Genomic DNA, 26,470 nt, shown 5'->3' with positions numbered 1-26,470 from the left:
TGGACTAAGAATAAGGTACATTAATTTATTTTGATTAAAAATACTTATTTTGGTAAAAGGTGTGATTGAATTGCTGACAACACATTATATTAGGCGACATAAATTGGTTAATCCACATTTCATGGAGTCAATTAATCAATATTCCGACTTAAGGTCGCCTATAAAATAATGCCTATAATAGTAATAAAAAACTGCACTTTGTCATATATTATTTCAACATGTAGTCTGAAGATGGTGGAAGAACCTGGATCATTTGAAATTTAAGAAAAACTATTTTGAGGAAGATTGCACCATACACTACCTGAAAACACATTCATTGATATTTTTTAAAATTAAGTTATTGTTGGTTAGGGCTTATAAGTCAGCATTTCACTGTAAGGTCTACACCTGTTGTATTCGGTGCATGTGACAAATAACATTTTATTTTATTTGAATATTAATGTTTGGACATACAAAATTATCATAATTTGTAAACATTTGACATCAGTCCTTATTTAAAAATGCAAATGTTATGACCTTCTTTTGACGTAAAAACCGCCTGGTGGAACTCTGTTATTTCCAAAATAAACATCAAGTTGGGAATAAAAATGGATTGGAAGTTCTTATTTGAGTTACGAGAATGGCTTACCAAGAAAAGCTTTCAAAAGTTCTAATTAGAGGTAAAAAGCTCTCTACAAAAAAGGCAGAGATTGATTTCTTATTGATCATGTTCAAATTTCAGCAAGAGTAGGTGATATCGTATGTAAGCTGAAATAAAAGAAAGCATTCTGGCACTACTCCTTAGACAATGCGAATCCAAAGGGGCTAAACGATGATTTTTCACTGTCCTCGTTTCTATAATGGGTGTTGCCTTGATTTTTTTGGTGTCTCTGTGTCTCCTGATTGACAGACATCCAAATATCACCTAGGTATATTTTGACGTGGCCTATTGATTAACGAGACACACTATTTATATGTTTTATTTTGTGCTAGAATTTTCCATTTACCTTGAAACATTATCATTATAATTGTTTCATCTCAATGAGCCACTAGGCTATAAATTAAAGCTAAGTGCAATCAAAAAATATATAAAAGATGCGAAAGGCTCATATTTGAGTTGTTAGTAATAGGAATTTAATGCAGATTGGAACTCAGATGCAGTTTGGAACTCGGTAGTGAGTGTTGCAACCGAGGACAGACAATTTTTACACGCTTCCCGTTCTGTGAGCTGAGCCGCTGTTGCTCCTAGAGATTCCCACTTCACAATAACAGCACTTACAGTTGACCGGGGCAGCTCTAGCAGGGCAGAAATATGACCAACTGACCTTTTGGAAAGGTGGCATCCTATGACAGTGCCACGTTGAAAGTCACTGTGCTCTCCAATAAGACCATTCTACTGCCAATGTTTGTCAATGGAGATTGCATGGCTGTGTGCTCGATTTTATACACCTGTCAGCAACAGGTGTGGCTGACATAGCCAAATTCACTCATTTGAAGGGGTGTCCACATCATTTTGTATATGTAGTGTGTGTTGTCCCCTGATCTGTGCTGTTTTCCTAAAACATCTATCTTTCTTCTTCTCTGTCTACTGATTATTCATTCACATTTAGGATGACTTGCGGTATCGGACCAGAGTCAGCAGCAGTACATTATGCACTGGGTCGAGTCTGAGCCTATCATCTGGACCAACCTCTGGCTACAACAGTGGCAACACAGCTCAGCTGAGGGACGGCAGTAGACCCTCACAGACACAGGAGGTACTGTACTAGTTTTTGAAGACATTTTCTGTTGCTTTTTTTATGCCCAAAACGGGCACACTTACAGTTATGTTGATTCATGTGCACTGTCCCTGAAAAACGAAATGTTACGAAGTAAAGCCTAACAGTAGACCTACAGTAAACCAAACTTAAAGTAACTGTCCAGTGAAAATCTCACTTTTTAACAGACCATATTCTGTTAACTCAGACGCAAATATTGCTGTTGACACAATCTATACTTATGGCCAAAGCATAAATTGGAGGGAAAACCCCCCCACTTCAAACCCGTATCTGAAACAGACTGTTTAAAAAAGGCTTGCTGTTTTCTCATAGAGGATGATGTCATCCTCCTGAGGAGGATTAGCTGGCTAATCAGTGGACACCTCGCATGAATATTTTTAATGACCGGTATTCACCCACATCATTCTGTTTTTGGAGTACGCTGACACCATTCCAACACAGTAAAGCTGCATTGTAACATACAGTACCAGTCAAACGTTTGGACACACCTACTCATTCCAGGGTTTTTATTTATTTAGACTATTTTCTACATTGTAGAAAAATAGTGAAGACATTTAAACTATGAAATATCACATATGGAATCATGTAGTAACCAAAAACGTGTTTAACAAATCTAAATATATTTTATATTTGAGATTCTTCAAAGTAGCCACCCTTTGCCTTGATGACAGCTTTGTACACCCTTTGTACACTCTTTGTACACCCTTTGTACACCCTTTGCATTATCTCAACCAGCTCAACCAAAATATTTTTTTCAGTTGGGGGGGGGTACAGGAATAACATTCAAAGTAATATTAATTCAGATATGTTCATACATTCAGTTATAATATTTGCCTTTCATATTTCATACTTTACGGTACATGTGGGCTGCCACTTGAAAAACAACACCAGCATCCTCCCTCCCCACCTGGAAACCATGTTTCCCACCTCTTCCCACCCGTTAACTTTGACAGTCCTAGTTTGTTTATGTCCCTATTTAAATCAACTACAAATAAATAAAAGAGTCTAAGGAATTCTCTGTGTGGTTTTTGTCTGGTCCAAGGTCACCGGGGTCCCGGATAATGGTATAAATGGGCTGAAGGTCAGGTCTCGCCCTCCCATCTGTGGTTCTCAGAGTGTGACGACCCAGCATGCCTGGCTCTCTGCCCAAGGTAAGGATTGAGTGACTCACTACCATTAACAACAGCCGCTTTCTTCATGCACAAGGCAGAGACAACATCTCTCCAACTTCTGATGGTCTAAAGCCTGTTTGGCAGCCTGGCATCAATTCCTTTATCAAGTCAAATCCCATTGTATTTGTCACCTGTTATACAACAGGTGTAGACCTTAGAGTGAAATGCTTACTTACAAGCCCTTAACCAACAATGAAGTTTTAAGAAAAATAAGTGTTAAGTAAAAAATAAAAGTAAACGGAGCTTCAACTGTTTTTCTTGTTTTGGGGCATCTACATTTGCATCTTCCGCCTTGAGTCCCCCTGAGCCACTCTCTACTTCCTAATTTTCAACAAACAATTGTAATATTTTGATTACTCATATTAACCATTAGCAGTGTTTCCTCTGAAAAAAAATGTTTTTCAGTGGGGAGAAAGGGTAGCTGAATCTCAGTTATGGTCACTTTTTAAAAGGATGTTCTACTCCAAAATGAATGAAAATAGAATGATGCTGACACCCTCTAAAATAGAATTTCCACTTCCAGAAATGAGCCCAATAATATATTGGTAAAACATTGGACCATGCATGTAGACTGTGCACGGTTCATATTATCAGGTATGCTATTAGCAATAAGCATTATCACCTGTAGCCCAACTGATGCAGCATTATGGCTATAAACAAATAGGCTGAAGCATGGGGTTGCCCATCTGCATTTACCCGATTGGGCTCATCATTAGCTGGATCTAAACGTGATATTTTAACTATACCGAACAAAAAATATAAACGCAACATGTAAAGTGTTGGTCCCATGTTTCATGAGCTGAAATAAAAGATCCCAGAAATGTTCCATACGCACAAAAAGCATATTTCTCTCACATTTTGTGCACAAAAAAAACATCCTTGTTAGTGAGCATTTCTCCTTTGCCAAGATAACCCATCTATTTCAAGAATATGGTTAAACAGCATGATCATTACACAGGTGCACCTTGTGCTGGGGACAATCAAAAGCCACTCTAAAATGTTTTGTCACAGAACACAATGCCACAGATGTCTTAAGTTTGAGGGAGCTTGCAATTGGCATGATGACTGCAGGAATGTCCAGCAGAGCTGTTGCCAGATCATTTAATGTTCATTTCTCTACCATAAGCTGCCACCAATGTCGTTTTAGAGAATTTGGCAGCGCATCCAACCAGCCTCACAACCGCACACCACGTGTATGGCATTGTGTGGGTGAGCATTTTACCGATGTCAACTTTGTGAACAGAGTGCCTCATGCTCGCGGTGGGGTTATGGTATGGGCAGGCATAAGCTACGGACAACAAACACATTTGCATTTTATCAATGGCAATTTGAATGAACATAGAAACCATGACGAGATCTTGAAGCCTGTTGTCATGCCATTCATCTGCTGCCATCAACTCATGTATGGGCATGATAATGCACGGCACCATGTCGCAAGGATCTGTACACAATTCCTGGAAGCTGAAAATATCCCAGTTCTTCCATGGTCTGCATACTCACCAGACATGTCACCCCTTGAGCATGTTTGGGATGCTCTGGATCGACGTGGTACGACAGCGTATTTCAGTTCCTGCCGATATCCAGCAACTTCGCACAGCCATTGAAGAGGAGTAAAACATTGCACAGGCCACAATCAACAGCCTGATCAACTCTACGCTGTAACGGCTGTCTTCCTCCGACGACGACGACGAGGAGGAGTAGCAAGGATCGGAGGAGGACTTCTATAGATTGGGGCTTAATTTATTTATTTAAATTGACTGATTTCCTTATATGAATTGTAACTCAGTGAAATCGTTGAAATTGTTGCATGTTGCATTTACATTTTTGTTCAGTATAGTTAGCATCCTGTTGAATTTTACGTCCCAAAAAACACAGTGAATATAACGTAGGCTGACCTGTTAGGGTAACTTTGGGTGACCTGCCACCCATCTGTACTTTTCACAGAAACCACTTCATGTCGCAATCCCCCCCCCCAAAAAAAAAAAATTTCCCTGGTTGCCACTAGTCTCGCTCAATAAAAAATGTCATCTGTCTCATCACTATTTTTTAAGTCACGACAATTATACTTTTTGTTTGTTTGTTGGTAGGTTGGTGTTTCAGCCCATTAAAACCGTTAATGCTGTTTTCACCCGCGATTGCAAGAATTGTTGTCCATTGACTGCTTGTCAGAATATGTGTTTCCCTCCCGATGGCACTCGCAACTTGAATGCGCCTCGAGATGAATGATTCTCTCGAATAGAACACACAACAACAAGCCGACTAGGCAAATAGACTATTCTTCTATGTCTGTTCATTACTGGTTTTGTTTGCAAAGGAAAAGGTGGACAGTTCCAGCATCTTCAAAGTGTGCCTCGCCAGAAATATTCTTTCATGTTCCATATTTATTTGGTGTGGTGCTAATGATTTTGCCGTGGCGCAGCGCCACAGCTAAATGACTGCAGCGGAAACACTGCCATTCGTGTCTTCTTCTCCTGTGTCTTCTGTAGATGTACGGCTGGAGCCCGGTGTGTCAGGGTCTGACCCTCTGATGTCATCCTCACCGTCATCTCCCACCAGCCTACGCCCGCGCACAGCCTCCTTCGGCTCTGCCTCCTCTTTATCTACAGCCTATCAGGACCTCACATCCTGTCTGCTTGGCCGCGCTATGGCTGAGGTAGAATATGACGCTTTTCCATTCAAAGTAGAACGTGCTCATCCTATTTCTATGGCTTCTCCTCCTCGCCATCCACCTGTTACACAACCTTCAGCCGTTGTTGTGGATCTACTGCATGCTCTGACCAAATCCATCAGCTGAGTAATTATGTCATGTCAACACTATTTATGTGAACATTGTGTAGAATAAACAGCTGTGCTGTTCTCACCTGTGCCTCCAGGTGCGCTTGGCTGCTGCTGGTGACATGGGGAACCTAGTAAGGGGGAAGGCTGCTGCTGGTTGGAGGTGAGTTGCACTATGGTTTCTCCTCCCGTCATTTTCATAATCATTTGTAAAGACTTCTGAGAGAACACATGGTTAACACTCCGCATAACCCATATTAGAACACCCTTAAGTTATAAAGCATCAGCAAGCACAGCTGCAGGCTTTAAGTAAAGTGTCAGCAAAACATGTTATACGCGACTGTAGTTACACAGAAATGAGATACTATGTTTTAACTACCTCCCTGTCCTCTCTCTCTCAGGTACCAGGGGCTAGAGCGAGGTGTCCAGGCCTTCTACAAGCCCTCCTCTAGTCCGTCAGTGCACTCCTTCCTGGGGGCGGTGGAGCTAGAGAGGCCCCTGGCCAGCCTGTGGAGCATGGTCCGAGACCACTCCAAGACCCACCTGTACCACAAGGCTATCCACTCAGCCCGGACACGGCCACTAGATGACAGCACTCAGCTGGGTGAGTCTGCTGGCTGGAGTATAGCAGGGTTGAGGTCAATTCTCTATTTGAAAATGGTGAAAGCCTTCAATGCTGCTGCCCATGTTAAAACAGGCGTTTTGGCAAATGCACCATCTTTCCATGTCGGAGTCATTCCATTTCAGTTCAGAGAAATTACTTCCAGGAAGTAAAGTGAAATGCAGAATCCAATTGTAATTTTCCTCATGCTTTTCCATGTGTTTCTCCTCAGTGTACCTGTTGACAGACCCGTCCTGCTGCCACCTCAAACAGCCCAGAGACTTCTGCTGCATCAGCACCCAGTCACGACAGGTCAGTAGGGTCAGAGGTCACAGGTCAGAAGCTACACACTTAATGGACCTCCAGTTGACTTCCAAGTCCCAACTGCTCTTTCTTACCAATAATTGTTTTAAATGTTTAACTGCACAGCAAATTGGCCAGTGTTACCTAGTGTTGATTTTTCAGTGTAACATTTCTAGAGTTGATTCAGGTGTTAAATTAACTCTCTTAAGTGTTCAATTAACACCCATTGGTGTAAAATAACATAAGTGTTGGTGGTAATAACCAGTGTTAAACAAAAACCTTGCCCATCATTATCATATTTCTCAGCATGCGCTGTTGCAGGTAGATTTTTTTAAATCGTTTTTTTTCAATATCTATGTTTTTGCATGTACCGTACATTTATAAATTAATTAATGTTACTCAAATATAAATGTATTTTTCTAAACTTATGCAATCTGTTACTTGGACTTATTGCACCTGTTACTGAAATGGTTGTTCCAGTTTAGATGCTTAAGGTAATTCTGAATGCAGGTTGTGGGTGAATAAAAATTCAAATGGCTGAATATCCCCACTCTGGCTGGATTCCAATAGGAATTCTACATCATGATAACATAGCTACGCTTAGGATCTCAGTTGGTGAAGGTCACAGGACTGAAAATGGATGTCTCTGTCACTAACAAATATAGTGATGGGCGGTAAACTCACTTGAAAGGCAAGGCACTAAGCAGTGGGTTAATTTAATACAGAAAAGTGTGGACCCGTGTAGACACTGGACCAGTGTGAAATTGAACACTGTCAGAGTGGATTTAACACTGGAGAATTTGCTGTGTGGAATCAGGGGGACAGAGAACATCTTCATTTCAGGGGCAATGATTCTTACTGCCCTATAGCCAGGAGTTTAAATGTTATTGTCACATACACCGGATAGGTGCAGCAAAAGGCTACATGTCATCCTTTTTTTTGAACATGTTTTCTTTTTTTACATGGTCAGGAAAAAGCCTAACTCAGTGCCCTCTTCTCTCTCCTAGGATGACCTTTGTGTGCTGGCCGTGCAGTCAGTCTTCGAGGAGTCTCTCCCTCGGCCCAGTGTGGAGGCAATCCGAGGGGAGATGTTGCCTAGCGCCTGGGTCCTTCAGCCAATCACACGCCACGGCCGAGAGGTTGTCAGGGTCATCTACCTGCTGCAGGTGAGACAGGAACCCGTGTACTGTATGTCAATGTAGAGTGGTCTGAAAAATCTATCAATCAATTCATCAAAATGATTTATCAATCTTGTTTTACATCAACAGTTCTTACTTCAGATGCAGATATGCTTAATGATTCCTTATGTCAATGTGGAGTCTCTCTTCCTCTCTCTTTTCTTCCTCCCCTTCTCTTCTCCATCCCTCCCTTGGCTCACTTTTTGTCCTCCTCTGTCTTTCAGGTCGACCTTGGCACTCCATCCTTCCCACAGAGGCTGTTGGGAACAGTGGCTAGGAGACAGGCTGCAGTCCTGGCAGAGCTCGATTCCCTTTTCTCTCTGTGAGACTGACAGCTGGCCAGGGTCGTGTTCATTAGTCACCAAATTGAAGAAAACTGACTGAAAAAGTGAGGGGCTACCTGGACTTGTCCAATAAGAAATAATCATTTTCGTGTTATGTTTCAAAACATTTGGCTACGGTGTGCCTTAATGAACAGGCCCCAGGTTAAAGGCCACAGTTGTAACAGTGAGCACTTAGACCTATGTCCGGAATCTGATCTGTGACTTCTCTCTTTCAATTTGCACCTGAATTTATTTACTTGATTTTAACCTTATGAAGAGCACTGATGACATTGATTTTGTGATACAAAGTATCATGCAGCTTTTTTTAATGTACATTTCTTTTTTATAAATATATGTATGTCAGTACATATTTGAGTATTCTGTGTTTAAAATCGTTAATTGTAGATCTGTGTTTAATATGTATGCTTTTAGCAATCTTAATCGTATCTTGCTAAAGTTTGAGTGGTGTGGACTGGGTGTCAGGGAGGATTTGAGGGGCTGGCTCCTAGATGTGGCCCATTCAACAGATCCTACTGCGTTACTGCAACTTCTGATCAGAGAGACCCCAGGCTCCTGAAGGTTTACAATTCCCCAAACGTTTCATAATAACACCGATTTATGCAAAATGATGTCTCCTATTGCCCATTCCTCTATTCAATCTATCTGTACCGTGAGACTCAGTTGTACTACTTCCATAATTACTGATTTATGATACAACATGATTTGTCTCCCATTTCACAGGCCTCAGCCTCAGTCCTAACCACTATAAAGACCACTTAATGACATGATTCTTATCCTCTGAATCCTATGGTAGCGTCCCAAGGCACAGCACACTTTACCCACTCACTACCCTTAAAGCTAGAACCCTTAGTGTCCACATCCATTTTCAGACTTCCAAATGAATGATTATATACCAATTGATTCTTGAAGAGTATAACTTAGAAATGCCCCATGAGCTTACCCCGACAAGAACCCAAAATAGAAGCTTGTTTTACTCCAATGTCTGTAAACCATGTAGATGTAGACAGACGGTGTGTAGCCTCGACCACGTGATTAGAACTATAATTTTGACATCACGGATGGTCAGTCCTTCCATCCACAGCTCTGTCTATGCATTTTTAGAGGGGTTACATTTATCCAGGCCCGTACCTCATCTTTAAAACATTTTTTTTAACCAAAAACAGAAGCAGGGTGAGCACTTTTAAAGGGTTAAGAATTGTAGTCTAAAGGAACAAAAAAATATGCAACCACTTATTTGGGGTAGCTGTAAAGCTAACACTAAGTTACATACTGTAAACTATAGCCCCAAAACCATATAAGCTGAGTCTATAGGTCCTTATCTGTTTCTTAGTCAGATTTGTATGTACCATACTACTTTGTTTCTACTGTCTCCCAATGACAATGTTATTAGCCCTGCATATATGCAATACTGGTCATTTCACATAGAGTCATGTAGTAAACCATATGCTTGAGGATATAATGAACAATGGGTTTTTCTCTGAACGTTGATTAACAAGACAGCACAAACAGATCTCTGACCATGCTATAACGGAAGGTGTTTCGCAATGGTGTTGGTGAGAGAGAAGGCATATTAGTTGGCCAATAATAGACCAAGCCCATTCATCTGTTAATTAGTTGACGCTTCAGGCAAGTCATGCACAGTTTTTGAGATCCAACCTTTAAAAAGCCATATTATGTGTTTTGTTGACGGTTCAGGACATTAGTTTTGCTCTAGTTGTTGTACTGCACAGTGTCACAGTAAGAAGGTCCCCGGGGAAACCAAAGAAGAAGGAACTGATATGAAAGATCTAGTTTCCCCGGGGATAGAACAATGAAGTAGCTGACTGACAACCTTTTTGTACTGAGTTTTATTTTTATCCATATTTTTACAAGTGCCTATTATGTGACATGAATGTATAACACCATGTCAATATGTATAATTATTTTTGTTTTATTATGTTGTTTATTTTAATAACTATATATTCTAATCCTAAAGAAATGCAAATGAGTGTGTGTTATTTTCCTATATAAACTTGACATTTAAAATGTGTACATACCTGCAGCTTGTCACTTGTTTAGCTGTGTAAATAATGAGGTATATTCATTGTAAATTGCAGGGCTGTTGTCCAGTTCCTGACTATAGCCCCTAGACTTAAACATATCCATGATGTATTAACTTAGCCTACTCAACAGTATGTCCTTGTGTATGTTGATTGTTGCCGCCCTCCTATTTATTTGTATGGTATGCAATGTTGGCCATGATCAACAATGTTTTAAATTTGACCACAATCAATGAATCATTACATTAAATAGTGGAGCGTCTACACTGTATGTACACTGCTATAGCTTGCTGGAGTGTAGCACTGGCTTGTTTGAATGAGGACCCGGTGGGAGCAGAGTAGTGGAGGTGACATTTCTGGCGGGGGCGGAGGTTGTTATGTGTTCCAATTAGACCAGACCGACAGCCAGGCGGTGCGAGGAGGGGAGGGGGCGCACCCCACCACACAGAAGTGTGTCTATAGCTGCCATTTAAAGTCACCAGCTCATGACAGGAATGTCTGTACCCTGCGCACAGAGATCATGTACTAGATGAGTCTACTTTATTTTTAACACATTGGATGGGTCAAACGATGGCTCACTGGCTGACGGAAATGAGGAATGAGCGTGCTGTGTGCGCGGCCGCAGCTTTTGGACCGCAATATTTACAACCCCTTTCTCCACCTTGCCCCTCTGGCTCTCCAAGACCATTCCCTCTGTGCGGAGTCCACGGCCGTGAACAGTACCGGTGGGAAGCTTCAATGGGATTATAATTGTCTTTTAATTCGAGGGACATCAGAAAGTGTATATTTTCCTACAGGATTAAATCAAGCGAAGGTGAGTTTCTTTGATAGGGAAACGTTTCATGTAAATTCATACAGGTGAACTATTTACATTCTTAAAATGATAATGGTTATGTGTTAGATTATTATTGAGAATACTGTTTACAAATATATTTATTGACATAGTGGTCTTTCAGTGCGATTAATTTCTAAATGTAGACACCAAAGGCACATTTTGCTTACCACCTGTTGTTGCTCAATGCAAAACTTGGTGAAGGACATTCCCTTCCTTTCAAATACCACGATGGATAAGCTGTTGTAGCATTGGCTACATTTCAGTTTTGTATTTCTTGCTTATTGTTCTGACACATATATTATTCAGATTTTATCATTTTAACTTTGAAAGGATTTAATTCGGTACTCGGTAAGTAGGCGGGTGTTTAGGTGAACTTTTGGCGCGCGCGCTATGCGGGGTCATAACGGTCTTGATGCATATTCTGCGCGCTTCTGCTGACAGAAATCCAAAGGGCGCTTCGCTTGCTGCCCATCCTTTCTAGTGTTATTGGAAACATTACATAGTTTTCAAAGAGAGGGGAGAGAGATGAAGACAAAAATATTGTCTCAAAATTGTTGACTGCTGGAGGGATACTACTTATCCTCTTCATACACAAGGCCACATAGAGCTCTCTCCACTCCTTGCCTTTGGCACATGGAGAATAATAAAATATAATATATATTTTCTTTCCTTAAAGGGCAATTCGGTTGCTGCAAGAATACACAGACTGGGTGCTCCTCTCCACACTAGGAGTATGTAACTGTTATATACTTTTACTTACATGCTGCACTCTACTCTACATGAGCGGGAGGCAGTATTGAGGCAAAACTCAAGGTGTCATAAAAAATGCAATGCCAACATAAATTATATTTTCACATGACCCTCCCCTTGTAGTGTAAAATAATTGCACACCCTCCCCATCATAGAATTAACTAAAAATAATATTGACGACCACAAATAATAACCGTGTGTTTATAAAGGTGGATATAGACCACACCAGCATGCTTTTGTGGCGCAGTTGGTGCCACGCAGGGCTACCAGCCAGAAGGTTGAGGTTTCGCGGATCACCACCACGACGAGCTCACTCTTCCTGCCTGTTTCATTAGGCCTACACTATGATCAGAGCCAGCTGCACACAATGACCAGCTAGGGGGAAATGAGATTTTCAACATTTTTATGCCTATTTATAACTATATAACAATTTTCTTCACCAACAGGTTTCTGTGCCAATGCACCACACAATCAATCAGCAAAGTGTACCGACTTCGGGCGCTTTAATATCATGGTTTACGTTTTCAACACCACAAAAAATAGACTATGTCAATCTCGGCAAACAGAAAATACATCCCTCCCTACCTTGTAGGCTTACCCAGTACAGAAGGCTTGGCTTGACAATCTATGAATGTCATTAAACTTGTTGGTGTTTTGTAACAGATGTCTCTTTCCATTCATCAAATGTCTGCTACACAGTTTAGATTGATAGATGTAATTTGTCAGTTAAAAATGTATTAAATAAAAAAATGTCCTCATTAATCTACACACAATACCCAATAATGACTAAGCGAAACGTTTTTTAGAATCTTTTGCTAATTTATTCAAATAAAAAAAACAGAAATACCTTATTTACAAAAGTACTTGCTATGAGACTCGAAATTGAGCTCAGGTGCATCCTGTTTTCATTGATCATCATTGAGATGTTTCTACAACTTGATTGGAGTCCACCTGTGGTAAATTCAATTGATTGAACATGATTTGGAAAGTGACACACCTGTCTATATAAGTGCCCACATTTGACAGTGCATGTCAGAGTAAAAACCAAGCCATGAGGTTGAAGGAATTGTCCGTAGAGCGCTGAGACAGAATTGTGTCGAGGCACAGATCTGGAGAAGGGTACCAAAATATTTCTGCAGCATTGAAGGTCTCCCAGAACACAGTAGCCTCCATCATTCTTAAATGGGAGAAGTTTGCAACCACCATGACTCTTCCTAGAACTGGCCGTCCGGCCAAACTGAGCAATTGGGGGAGAAGGGCCTTGGTCAGGGAGGTGACCGAAAACCCGATGGTCACATTGACAGAGCTCCAGAGTTTCTCTGTGGAGATAGGAGAACCTTCCAGAAGGACAACCATCTTGGTAGCACTCCACCAATAAGGCCTTTATGGTAGAGTTGCCAGACGGAAGCCACTCCTCAGTAAAAGGCACAACAGCCCGTTTGGAGTTTGCCAAAAGGCACCTAAAGGACTCTCAGACCACGAAAAGCAAGATTCTCTGGTTTGATGAAACCAAGATTGAACTCTTAAGCCTGAATGCCAAGTGTCACGTCTGGAGGAAACCTGGCACCATCCCTAACAGTGAAGCATAGTTGTGGCAGCATCATGCTGCAGGGATGTTTTTCAGCGCCAGTGACTGGGAAACATTGTCACGCTCGCTATCCTCAAACTCCCTGTCATAAATCGACCGAAGCGCAGTGTGCATGTAGTTCCACATCTTTTAATGAAAGTGAAACCGAAACAACCAAAAAATAAACAGGTAAACAGCAAAGAACGTGACGCAACCGAGGTGCACACAAACACACACTGAAAAATAATTACCCACAAAACACAGGTGGCTACCTAAGTATGGTTCTCAATCAGAGACAACGGTAGACAGCTGCCTCTGATTGGGAACCATACCAGGCCAAACACAGAAATACAAAACATAGAACAAAACAGAATGCCCACCCCAACTCACGCCCTGACCAAACCAAAATAGAGACATAAAAAAGGAACTAAGGTCAGGACGTGACAAACATGAACGGCTGCTCCAGAGCGGGGTGACGGTTCACCTTCCAACAGGACAATGACCCTAAGCACACAGCCTAGACTACGCAGAAGTGGCTGCAGGACAAGTCTCTGAATGTCCTTGAGTCGCCCAGCCAGAGCCCGGACTTGAACCCTATCGAACATCTCTGGAGAGACCTGAAAATAGCTGTGCAGCAATGAACCCCATCCAACCTGACAGAGCTTGAGAGGATCTGCAGAGAAGAATGGGAAAAATTCCCCAAATACAAGTGTGCCAAGCTTGTAGTGTCATACCCAAGAAGACTCGAGGCTGTAATCGCTGCCAAAGGTGCTTCAACAAACAATTGTGTATAAGGTCTGAATACTTACAGTACCAGTCAAAATTTTGGACACCCTACTCATTCAAGGGTTTTGTTTATTTTTTTATTATTTTCTAAATTGTAGAATAATAGTGAAGACATCAAAACTATGAAACAACACATGGAATCATGTAGTAACCAAAAAAGTGTTAAACAAATATTTTTGGTATATATTTGAGATTCTTTAAAGTAGCCACCCTTTGCCTTGATGACAGCTTTGCACACTCTTGGCATTCTCTCAACCAGCTTCACCTGGAATGCTTGGAATTCAACAGTCTTGAAGGAGTTCCCACATATGCTGAGCAGTTGTTGGCTGCTTTTTCTTCACTCTGCGGTCCAACTCATACCAAACCATCTCAATTAGGTTGAGGTTGGGTGATTGTGGAGGCCAGTTCATCAATCAATCAAGCAATCAAATGTATTTATAAAGCCCTTTTTGCATCAGCCAATGTCACAAAGTGCTATACAGAAACCCATCTTAAAACCCCAAACAGCAAGCAATGCAGATGTAGAAGCACCGTGGCTAGGAAAAACTCCCTAGGAAGAAACCTAGAGAGGAACCAGGCTTTGAGGGGTGGCCAGTCATCTTCTGGTTGTGCCGGGTGGAGATTATAACAGTACATGGCCAAGATGTTCAAACGTTCATAGATGACCAGCAGGGTCAAATAATAATAATGACAGTGGTTGTAGAGGGTGCAACAGGTCAGCACCTCAGGAGTAAATGTCAGTTGGCTTTTCATAGCCTATCATTCAGTGTTAGAGACAGCAGGTGCGGTAGAGAGAGTCGAAAACAGCAGGTCCGGGACAAGGTAGCACGTTCGGTGTACAGGTCAGGGTTCCACAGCCGCAGGCAGAACAGTTGAAACTGGAGCAGCAGCACAACCAGGTGGACTGGGGACAGCAAGGAGTCACTTAGGGCTCGGGTCCTCAGAGAGAAGAAAAAGAGAAAGCGAGAGAGAGAATTAGAGGGAGCATCCTTAAATTCACACAGTTCATCTGATGCAGCCCTCCATCACTCTCCTCCTTGGTTAAATAGCCTTTACACATCCTGGAAGTGTTTTTGGGTCATTGTCCTGTTGAAAATTAAATGATAGTACAACTAAGTGCAAACCAGATGGGATGGCATATCGCTGCAGAATGCTGTGTTAAGTGGTGGTTAAGTGTGCCTTGAAATCTAAATAAATCACTGCCAGTGTCACCAGCAAAGTGTCTCACCAGCAAAGCACCACCACACCTCCTCCTCCATGCTTAACGGTGGGAACCACACATGCAGAGATCATCCTTTCACCTAATCTGCGTCTAAAAAAGACACGGCGGTTGGAACCAAAAATCTAACATTTTGACTTATCACACCAAAGAACATATTCTCTTTAGTAGTGGTTTCTTTGCAGCAATTTGACCATGAAGGCCTGGTTCACGTAGTCTTCTCTGCACAGTTGATGGTGAGATGTGTCTGTTACTTGAACTCTGTGAAGCATTTATTTAGGCTGCAATCTGAGGTGCAGTTAATTACCGATATATGAGGCTGCTAACGCTTAAGAACTTATCCTCTGCAGCAGAGGTAACTCTGGGTCTTCCTTTCCTGTGGCGGTCCTCATGAGAGCCAGTTTCATCATAGTGAATGATGGTTTTTGCGACTGCACTTGAAGAAACTTCTTGACATTTTCCGGAATGACTGTCTTAAAGTAATGATGGACTGCTGTTTCTCTTTGCTTATTTGAGCTGTTCTTGCCATAATATGGACTTGGTCTTTTACCAAATAGGGCTATTTTCTGTGTACCACCATTACCTTGTCACAACACAGCTGATTGGCTCAAACACATTAAGAAGGGAAGAAATTTCACCAATTAACTTTTAACAAGGCACACCTGTTAATTGAAACACATTCGAGGTGCCTACCTCATGAAGCTGGTTGAGAGAACGACAAAAGTGTGCAAAGCTGTCATCAATGTAAAGGGTGCTACTTTGAAGAATCTCAAATATAAAATATATTTTGATTTGTTTAACACTTTTTTGTTTACTACAAGATTCCATATGTGTTATTTCATAGTTTTGATGTCTTCACTATTATTCTACAATGTAGAAAATCATTTAAAAAAGAAAAACCCTTGAATGAGTAGGTGTGTCCAAACTTTTGACTGGTACTGTATGTAAATGTGATATTTCAGAATTGTATTTTTAGTACATTTGCAAACATTTCAAAAAACCAGTTTTTTCTTTGTCATTATGTGGTACTGTGTGTAGATCGATGAGGTAAAACAAACTATTTAATACATTTGAGAATAAGTCTGTAACGTAATCAAATGTGTAAAAAGTCAAAGGGTGTAAATAGTATCCGAATGCACTGTATATACACACATTACAACGATTTTTAAAAGTGACCATGATTGCGCAATAAAGTCAGGATCTTCTGGTCCCTATCTTGTTTTGTATATAAATACATATAAATGACATAGATACAGACATATTACAGAGAAACAATCCCAAAAATATATACTGTTCACACATAAGGCAGCTTTTGACCTTATCTTAAAAAGTGGTTATGGTTGGTAATGGCTTTGAGTTGCTGTGGTACTTTGTTCCACTCAAAAGCGCAGGTATTTAACAATGTATTCCTACCAGATAGACGCATATTTAAAACAGTGAATATTAGAGTCTCTTAGGTATTTTCTTAAAACTCCACTGTTGGTTAAGGGCTTGTAAGTAAGCATTTCACTGTAAGGTTTACACCTGTTGTATTCGGCGCATGTGACAAATACAATTTGATTTGATTTGGACACTAACAAATACATTTTTTGTTGGATAGGTACCTGGGGGCTGAGTCAGTGATAATTCTGTGCTTTAGACCAAGTTCAATTAATACTATTATTTTTTCCACAGTCTTTCGGGTTCCCCAACTTGCAGCACACAGGCCAATTTGTTTTATTTGCCCCCCCCCCCCCAAAGTTTTCTGGGCAAATGTTTTTAATGTTTATTCATTTGTGTTTATTTTTATTCTTCATTGTTGGATAAAACACTAAAAACACAAGGAAGTCAGCTCAATTGATTTTGATTTTGGAACTCTTTCCCCAAGTATTCCCACACATAATAAGGAGATGTTAATTTATGCAAACGTAGGCAAGGTTTGAAATTATGATGAAGTTTTAGTAACAAATGCTATATGTTTGGGCTTCTAAATCTAGTTGATGATCTCTGCTTTAGGGGGTCTAGGTTTCCACTCTTGGCCAACTGATGGTTTTGTCACTAAAGATATTGCGTAGGTATAGCGATTGTGGCCTGGTATTGCCACTTGCGCTCTAGCCAATAGCTCGAGGATACAGTGTGGAAATAGCCAACAGAAAAAGATTATTAGGGACAAAATTGAGAGATGGTTTAATTTGTCAAATGGCAGCCAATCAACATGTCACAAGAATAAGACCCTCGAAATTTATTGAATGGAGCATCAAGATCATCCCCATGCACTTTTACCACCCTGTGAAGTTCATCATTATTTAACATGTAGCCTAATACAAGGTTTCCCAAACTTGGTCCTGAGGCCCTCTCTGGGTGCACATTTTGGTTTTTGCCCTAGCACCACACAGCTGATTCAAATAATCAAAGCTTGATGCTGAGTTGGTAATTTGAATCAGCTGTGTAGTGCTAGGGCATTAAACCAAAACGTGCACCCAGGGGGAAACAAAACGTACACCCAGGAGGAAACAAAACGTACACCCAGGGGGAAACAAAACGTGCACCCAGGAGGAAACAAAACGTACACCCATGAGGAAACAAAACGTGCACCCAGGAGGAAACAAAACGTGCACCCAGGAGGAAACAAAACGTGCACCCAGGAGGAAACAAAACGTACACCCAGGAGGAAACAAAACGTGCACCCATGAGGAAACAAAACGTACACCCATGAGGAAACAAAACGTGCACCCATGAGGAAACAAAACGTACACCCAGGAGGAAACAAAACGTACACCCAGGAGGAAACAAAACGTGCACCCAGGAGGAAACAAAACGTGCACCCAGGAGGAAACAAAACGTACACCCAGGAGGAAACAAAACGTGCACCCATGAGGAAACAAAACGTGCACCCAGGGGGAAACAAAACGTGCACCCAGGAGGAAACAAAACGTACACCCAGGAGGAAACAAAACGTACACCCAGGGGGAAACAAAACGTGCACCCAGGGGGAAACAAAATGTGCACCCAGGGGGAAACAAAACGTACACCCAGGGGGAAACAAAACGTGCACCCAGGGGGAAACAAAACGTGCACCCAGGGGGAAACAAAACGTGCACCCAGGAGGAAACAAAACGTACACCCAGGGGGAAACAAAACGTGCACCCAGGGGGAAACAAAACGTGCACCCAGGAGGAAACAAAGCGTACACCCAGGGGGAAACAAAACGTACACCCAGGGGGAAACAAAACGTGCACCCAGGGGGAAACAAAACGTGCACCCAGGAGGAAACAAAACGTACACCCAGGGGGAAACAAAACGTACACCCAGGAGGAAACAAAACGTGCACCCAGGGGGAAACAAAACGTGCACCCAGGGTGAAACAAAACGTGCACCCAGGGGGAAACAAAACGTGCACCCAGGGGGACAGGACCGAGTTTGGGAAACTCTGGCCTGATAAACTGCATTCTTTCCCAGGATGTGGTGACATTTTTTAATCCAACATGTACTTTACTTGCATAAAAAGGTCGGATGGAGACCTGGTTGATAATCAAGCCATTTTGAGGATGCTGGAATGATATTTTGGACGAATGTGCATATGCCCAGAGGAGACTTTTAAAGTAGACAAATCAGATTGAAAACATGGTGACTGGTTGTGTTTATGCCACATATACAGTGTAACACATTTCAAATGACCAATATTTAGGCTATATTGAAGCGTTCTAGGTGCGCGAGGAAAAGCCCTCGTATTGGAGAGGAGGCTTATTGCTTGCTCTGCCTGTATTGTCTCTAAACAAGATCCAATAGGGGATCATTTCCAGCTGCGTGTCTCATGTCTTCACTGTTCTTTCATGCACAGTGATGCACCTGGCCTCTCCACTGCCTATCAGCTATTCATAGTTGTTATTGTGGATTCACATCTGCATGGAAGCAGATGAAGACATTTGGCTGGATGGAAGAAATGATATAGTACAACCTGCAAAAGAGACGAATGCAAACCTGGGAGAAAACTCTCTACCCTCCCCTGTGCCCAATAAAAAACCATACAACCCTCCCCAAAGCCCCCCAGAAGTTTGACAACCCTCCCCAAAGCCCCCCAGAAGTTTGACAACCCTCCCCTATTTTGGAACAGCCAATACTGTCCCTAACCTCTCCCAAGATCAAACTCACGTGTTATGGCAGTCCAAACAGGGTTTAGTATTGCCATTCTAGTAGGCTACAAATGGTATAGTAATATAATATACTGTCATGTTCATATCCTAAATGAATGAGGGTTTAACTCAATATTAAAATCAACATGAAGCCACTTGACCATTCCGTTTCAGTGATTTTTATTAGACACTCTTATTCAGAGCAAGTAGGGTGTACCTTGCTTAAGAGCAAGCAAGTACCTTGCTTAAGGGCACATCAACAGATTTCACCTAGTCAGCTCAGGAATTCAAACCAGCAACGTAATTTCAACCCCCGAATTTAAATGTGCAGATTTTTTTTGACCCAAATCAAATGTCATGGTGACATTTTTTGTTGATTTCACGTTGAATTCATGACAACTCAAATGTAAATCAAAAATAGACATTGAACTGACGTCTGTGCCCAGTGGGATCTTTTTATGTGTAGATTGATATGTTGTGGTAGTGTCTATGAAAAGTATATGGTGTAGTGTTGTCTCTGTCTGTGTGGCAGGTATAGTTGTGCATTAGAGGACAATCTATAGATATTAACAATCTATCAGAAGCAGGAATGACAGATCTCAGACTGTCCCCCGAGTGTAGGGGAGCAAGGTAGATGATTGCCCCTCCTGTCACACTCTTTGATATAGCTTTTTCTTTATTCACTGTGGGGCAGCTTCCCTGGCACAGGTTAAGCCTAGTTCTGCACTAAAAAGCATCTGAATACTTATGCGTATTAGTGCAGTACTAGGCTTAATTTGTGTCTGAAAACATGGTACTATGTGTTTGCCTCTACCAGATTTTCACCATGCGAAGACGAGATGACACAAGACCTCACTCCAGCTGTTGCTGTTACACTTTCCCACACGTTGAGTCGCTAGTCCTCCTAATCACACCCATCTGCCATCTCTTCTTTCTCCCTCTCCACTTTCCATGCTACTCAGAAAATCCAAGAATTACAGATGGAACATCGGCTGGCTGTGTTCTCTAGTTAGTTGCCATGGTTCCTGCTCGGTTGTTTTGTGTTAGCCTTTATATTTTACACAAAGGGAGGTGTTTTTGTATTTCCATTCCCCTCTCTAGCTATCATGAAATTCATTCAAAGGTTTGAATAGGCGGTCTAATCACTGTTCAATCAGGATGATTGATTGAAAGACGTATCTTGCTGAATGTACCAAGCTGGTGTTTTTGATATTATAATTGGTGAGGACTGTAATGGGGCTAAGGTTTCTGCCTCCACCTGAACTAAGCTGTGCCTGGGTAGAGGCTGTCAGTTCAGTGAAGAGGTAGTCTTTGTCCAAGCCATGTAGAATCCAGAGAGGCTATGCCATGACATGCTCCTGTCGTCAGTTTGGCCCAGAGCAACATGGCGTCCTGGGTTTCATGCAGTTAGGCTAGTGGATTTAATGGTGTCAGCAGACATGCACGTCACATAGTGTAGGGACATGCCTGCTCTGTTGGAGCTAGCCCAGGTTGTGTGTGCGGTGATAAGGGGATCCCCTGTGCTGCTAGTCAGTGGGTGGAGGTAGGGTTATGTCTGATAACATCCCCCTGCACGGGACTGATACAGAGATGAGGAGGAGGGAGACCTGGGCCTGAATTCACAAAGCGCCTTAGAGTATCTCTGTTCCTTACCGAGCAGATCAGTCACTCAATACAGTCTTCGCTCACAGTCGCTGTTGTCGCTGTCTGTTCCTACGGCTAGAACTGAGATGGTCATCCTGGACCATGCTTCAAAAGATAGTTAGTGAAATTAGGGAGTTAGTCCTTGCCTGTTTTGAAGACTCTGATTGACAACACTGTTTGTGATAACTGCAGCTGTTTGAAATATTCAATATATAATATATAATATAATATTGTACATTTACATTACATTTAAGTCATTTAGCAGACGCTCTTATCCAGAGCGACTTACAAATTGGTGCATTCACCTTATGACCTCCAGTGGAACAGTAGTGCATCTAAATCTTTTCAGGGGGAGGGGGGGTGAGAGGGATTACTTTATCCTATCCTAGGTATTCCTTAAAGAGGTGGGGTTTCAGGTGTCTCCGGAAGGTGGTGATTGACTCCGCTGTCCTGGCGTCGTGAGGGAGTTTGTTCCACCATTGGGGGCCAGAGCAGCGAACAGTTTTGACTGGGCTGAGCGGGAACTGTACTTCCTCAGTGGTAGGGAGGCGAGCAGGCCAGAGGTGGATGAACGCAGTGCCCTTGTTTGGGTGTAGGGCCTGATCAGAGCCTGGAGGTACTGAGGTGCCGTTCCCCTCACAGCTCCGTAGGCAAGCACCATGGTCTTGTATTCGTAACTTGTGACACTTTGTCTTTTGCGTGTATTTTGTATGTTTTCTATTGGTAATATTTTATGGACATGCTGCCATTTCCCTGTTTTGCCTTCTTGCCAGGTCGCCCTCGCAAAAGAGGTTCTTAACCTCAGTGGGTCTTACCTGGTTAAATAGAGGTCAAATAAAAAATACAAATAAAAAAAGGAAGTGTTGATCTACGATCCTCCCTCTTTTTTATTATGATTTATAAAGGCTAAACTGAGTCTCGATCCACCGGGACTAACAAAACTGTATACTACGTAACCACAACCAGGGCCCCTTCTCTGAATGGAAAAGAACCAGTCATCCTTTTATCTCCTTAAAACCAGAGGTTGACTTTGTCGTGTAAGGGGAGGGGAGAGGTAATGTGCATAGTGTGACTGTATCTCCACAACAAAGATGGTACAGTCACACCTCTGAACATGTGAGTAGAACTCAAAGTAATCATGCCGGGTTGGGCTGAATCCTTGAGACACAGTATGTTTCAAGTTTCAAGTTTGATTATTTTAGTCGTACGTGCAGGATAAACAATGGTATTCACCGTCCAATAAAATGCTTACTCGCAGGCTCCTTCTCGATAAGTGCAGCAACAATAAGAAATAATCAAAGATAAGAATAGGAACATAAAGTCTGTGTGTTATAAAACTAACTTTCTCCCAAATCCCCGTTGACTTCAGTGTATGATTTATGTGAAGGTTCAAGCTGCACGTGCATAGCTCAAGTCGGGCGCCGGCCACATTGTAAACATAACGAGTTACAATATCTGTGATTTGCATTGAATTATGACTCTCTAGTACTAATATCTAGTATTTCTGCACTACAGGAGAACACCACACAAGGACTCTCTCCCATATTCATTGGACTGTACAGACACATTCCCACACAATATTTAGCAGACACTCCTATCCAGAGCAAGTAGGGTTAAGTGCCTTGCTCAAGGGCACATCAACCCATTTTTTTGTTGTTGCCTAGTCAGATCAGGGATTCAAACCATTGACCTTTCTGTTACTGTTAGGCGACCTGCCTCCCAGCCACACTAACATGAAACCAGATGTAGCCAGCAGAAACACACAGACCCACATTTACAGTTGAAACGTTGACCGTACAGCATCACAGGAAGGCGGTTTGTGCGTAACATTCATCAAGTTCCCCAGTAGAGACAGATAGGGGGTTGCCCTTCCCTTGTGTGGGGTGATAAGAGCGGCACGCTGCACTAAGATAGAGCTATCTTGGTGGCTAACCTTTACCCGCCTTTCCACACACACACACACACACACCCCACTCTGTGACGGTTGGGGGATATGTCAGGCTCAAAATGGCCACGTCTGATGAGGGATGAGTGAGTTGAGGAGTGAAGGGAACTACTTGTGATTCCTAAATAGCAGCAAAATATTGTAAACAAAATAGTATACATTCCTAGGATGTATGTTACAGCATTTCTTCTCTTGGAATTTTTGCTTTACATTCAGAACAGTTTGTTGTCTTCCTTTAGTCTGTATCTTTTTGTTTGAAATGGTAGATTTTGGACAGGCAGTCTTTTTTTATACTAAATACTAACATATAAAGGGAGGTGTTTTTGTATTTCCATTTCCCTCTCTTCCCTAACATCATTTAACAGACACTCTTATCCAGAGTTACTTACAGTAGCAATTAGTGTTAAGTGCCTTGCTCAAGGGCACATCGGCAGATTTGTTTCACCTAATTGGCTCAGGGATTCAACCAAGCAACATTTCAGTTACTGGCCAAACGCTCTTAACCGCTAGACTACTTGCCACTAGTATATTTGAGCAAAACGTTACTCTTTCTGGGTGAAATTCTCATTTATTGGGTATATAAATATATAAATAGCTCCAAAACACATATTCCTATAGAAGAGGTGCAGAGAGAGATGCATTCTAAAAGCCTATATCTGTGATACGGTAACAACTATATGTGCTCTCCTCTCACCTGTGCTAACACTTCCTGGTCACCTGTGCTACCTATATACACACACTGACCAGTGACCCATGACCCCAACATATAGTGCCCTCTGGTGTACAAAACAAGTAAGAATAACCATTGACAGACAACATATGCACAACACATAAACAGGTAGTCTTCTGGGTTCTTTATTTTGTTTTATGCATACACATAATACAACTATCCTACCCATAACATAATACAGATATCATACCCATAACATATTACAGATATCATACCCATAACATAATACAGATATCATACCCATAACATATTACAGATATCATACCCATAACATAATACAACTATCCTACCCGTAACATAATACAACTATTCTACCCATAACATAATACAACTATCCTACCCGTAATATAATACAACTATCCTACCCATAACATAATACAGATATCATACCCATAACATAATACAACTATCCTACCCGTAATATAATACAACTATCCTACCCATAACATAATACAGACATCATACCCATAACATAATACAACTATCCTACCCATAACATAATACAACTATCCTACCCATAACATAATACAGATATCATACCCATAACATAATACAACTATCCTACCCATAACATAATACAACTATCATACCCATAACAACATAATACAACTATCCTACCCATAACATAATACAGATATCATACCCATAACATAATACAACTATCATACCCATAACATAATACAACTATCCTACCCATAACATAATACAGATATCATACCCATAACATAATACAGATATCTTACCCATAACATAATACAACTATCCTACCCATAACATAATACATATATCATACCCATAACAGAATACAGCTATTGTACCCATAACATAATACATATATCATACCCATAACATAATACAGATATCATACCCATAACAGAATACAACTATCATACCAATAGCATAATACAACTATTGTACCCATAACATAATACAACTATCATACCCATAACATAATACAGATATCCTACCCAGAACATAATACATATAGCATACCCAGAACATAATACAGCTATTGTACCCATAACATAATACAGATATCCTACCCAGAACATAATACATATATCATACCCATAACATAATACAGCTATTGTACCCATAACATAATACAACTATCGTACCCAGAACATAACACAGATATCATACCCATAACAACATAATACAACTATCCTACCCATAACATAATACAACTATCATACCCATAACATAATACAACTCTCCTACCCATAACATAATACAGATATCATACCCATAACATAATACAGATATGCTACCCATAACATAATATAACTATCATACCCATAACATAATACAACTATTGTACCCATAACATAATACAACTATCATACCCATAACATAATACAGATATTCTACCCATAACATAATATAGATATCCTACCCAGAACATAATACATATATCATACCCATAACATAATACAGATATCATACCCATAACAACATAATACAACTATCCTACCCATAACATAATACAACTATCCTACCCATAACATAATACAGGTATCATACCCATAACATAATACAACTATCATACCCATAACATAATACAACTATCCTACCCATAACATAATACAGATATCATACCCATAACATAATACAGATTTCATACCCATAACATAATACAACTATCATACCCATAACATAATACAACTATTGTACCCATAACATAATACAACTATCATACCCATAACATAATACAGATATTCTACCCATAACATAATACAGATATCATACCCATAACATAATACAACTATCATACCCATAACATAATACAACTATCCTACCCATAACATAATACAGATATCATACCCATAACATAATACAGATATCTTACCCATAACATAATACAACTATCCTACCCATAACATAATACATATATCATACCCATAACAGAATACAGCTATTGTACCCATAACATAATACAGATATCATACCCATAACATAATACAGATATCATACCCATAACAGAATACAACTATCATACCAATAGCATAATACAACTATTGTACCCATAACATAATACAACTATCATACCCATAACATAATACAGATATCCTACCCAGAACATAATACATATAGCATACCCAGAACATAATACAGCTATTGTACCCATAACATAATACAGATATCCTACCCAGAACATAGTACATATATCATACCCATAACATAATACAGCTATTGTACCCATAACATAATACAACTATCATACCCAGAACATAACACAGATATCATACCCATAACAACATAATACAACTATCCTACCCATAACATAATACAACTATCATACCCATAACATAATACAACTCTCCTACCCATAACATAATACAGATATCATACCCATAACATAATACAGATATGCTACCCATAACATAATATAACTATCATACCCATAACATAATACAACTATTGTACCCATAACATAATACAACTATCATACCCATAACATAATACAGATATTCTACCCATAACATAATATAGATATCCTACCCAGAACATAATACATATATCATACCCATAACATAATACAGCTATTGTACGCATAACATAATACAACTATCGTACCCAGAACATAATACAGATATCATACCCATAACAACATAATACAACTATCCTACCCATAACATAATACAACTATCCTACCCATAACATAATACAGGTATCATACCCATAACATAATACAACTATCCTACCCATAACA

General features: G+C 40.7%; 2 protein-coding genes across 4 annotated transcripts in view; both read left to right on the top strand.

Moving 5' to 3' along the window:
- The window catches only part of LOC115146761 (StAR-related lipid transfer (START) domain containing 9), a 52,077-nt gene extending 41,918 nt beyond the window's left edge, over positions 1-10,159 (top strand). Inside the window, exons 25-32 of the mRNA XM_065003340.1 lie at positions 1,590-1,736; positions 2,800-2,908; positions 5,416-5,582; positions 5,803-5,867; positions 6,106-6,308; positions 6,538-6,617; positions 7,616-7,774; positions 8,011-10,159. Coding sequence (XP_064859412.1) covers positions 1,590-1,736; positions 2,800-2,908; positions 5,416-5,582; positions 5,803-5,867; positions 6,106-6,308; positions 6,538-6,617; positions 7,616-7,774; positions 8,011-8,112 — 1,032 coding nt within the window. The 3' untranslated portion in view covers positions 8,113-10,159. The remainder of the gene's footprint in view (positions 1-1,589; positions 1,737-2,799; positions 2,909-5,415; positions 5,583-5,802; positions 5,868-6,105; positions 6,309-6,537; positions 6,618-7,615; positions 7,775-8,010) is intronic.
- A 458-nt stretch (positions 10,160-10,617) lies between these two features.
- The window catches only part of LOC115145957 (spectrin beta chain, erythrocytic-like), a 55,746-nt gene continuing 39,893 nt past the window's right edge, over positions 10,618-26,470 (top strand). Inside the window, exons 1-2 of one of the 3 annotated variants that reach the window (XM_065004069.1) lie at positions 10,619-10,983; positions 11,681-11,735. The gene's annotated coding sequence lies outside the window, so the exon portion shown is untranslated. Of the gene's footprint in view, positions 10,984-11,680; positions 11,736-26,470 lie in introns of all 3 variants that reach the window. The other 2 variants (XM_065004070.1, XM_065004068.1) reach the window with 2 other exon arrangements.

This window comes from Oncorhynchus nerka, linkage group LG18 (genome assembly GCF_034236695.1).
Source record: "Oncorhynchus nerka isolate Pitt River linkage group LG18, Oner_Uvic_2.0, whole genome shotgun sequence".
Taxonomy (NCBI): domain Eukaryota; kingdom Metazoa; phylum Chordata; class Actinopteri; order Salmoniformes; family Salmonidae; genus Oncorhynchus; species Oncorhynchus nerka.
Note: the sequence above shows the minus strand (reverse complement) of the source record. Positions and strands in the feature narration are given on the sequence as shown.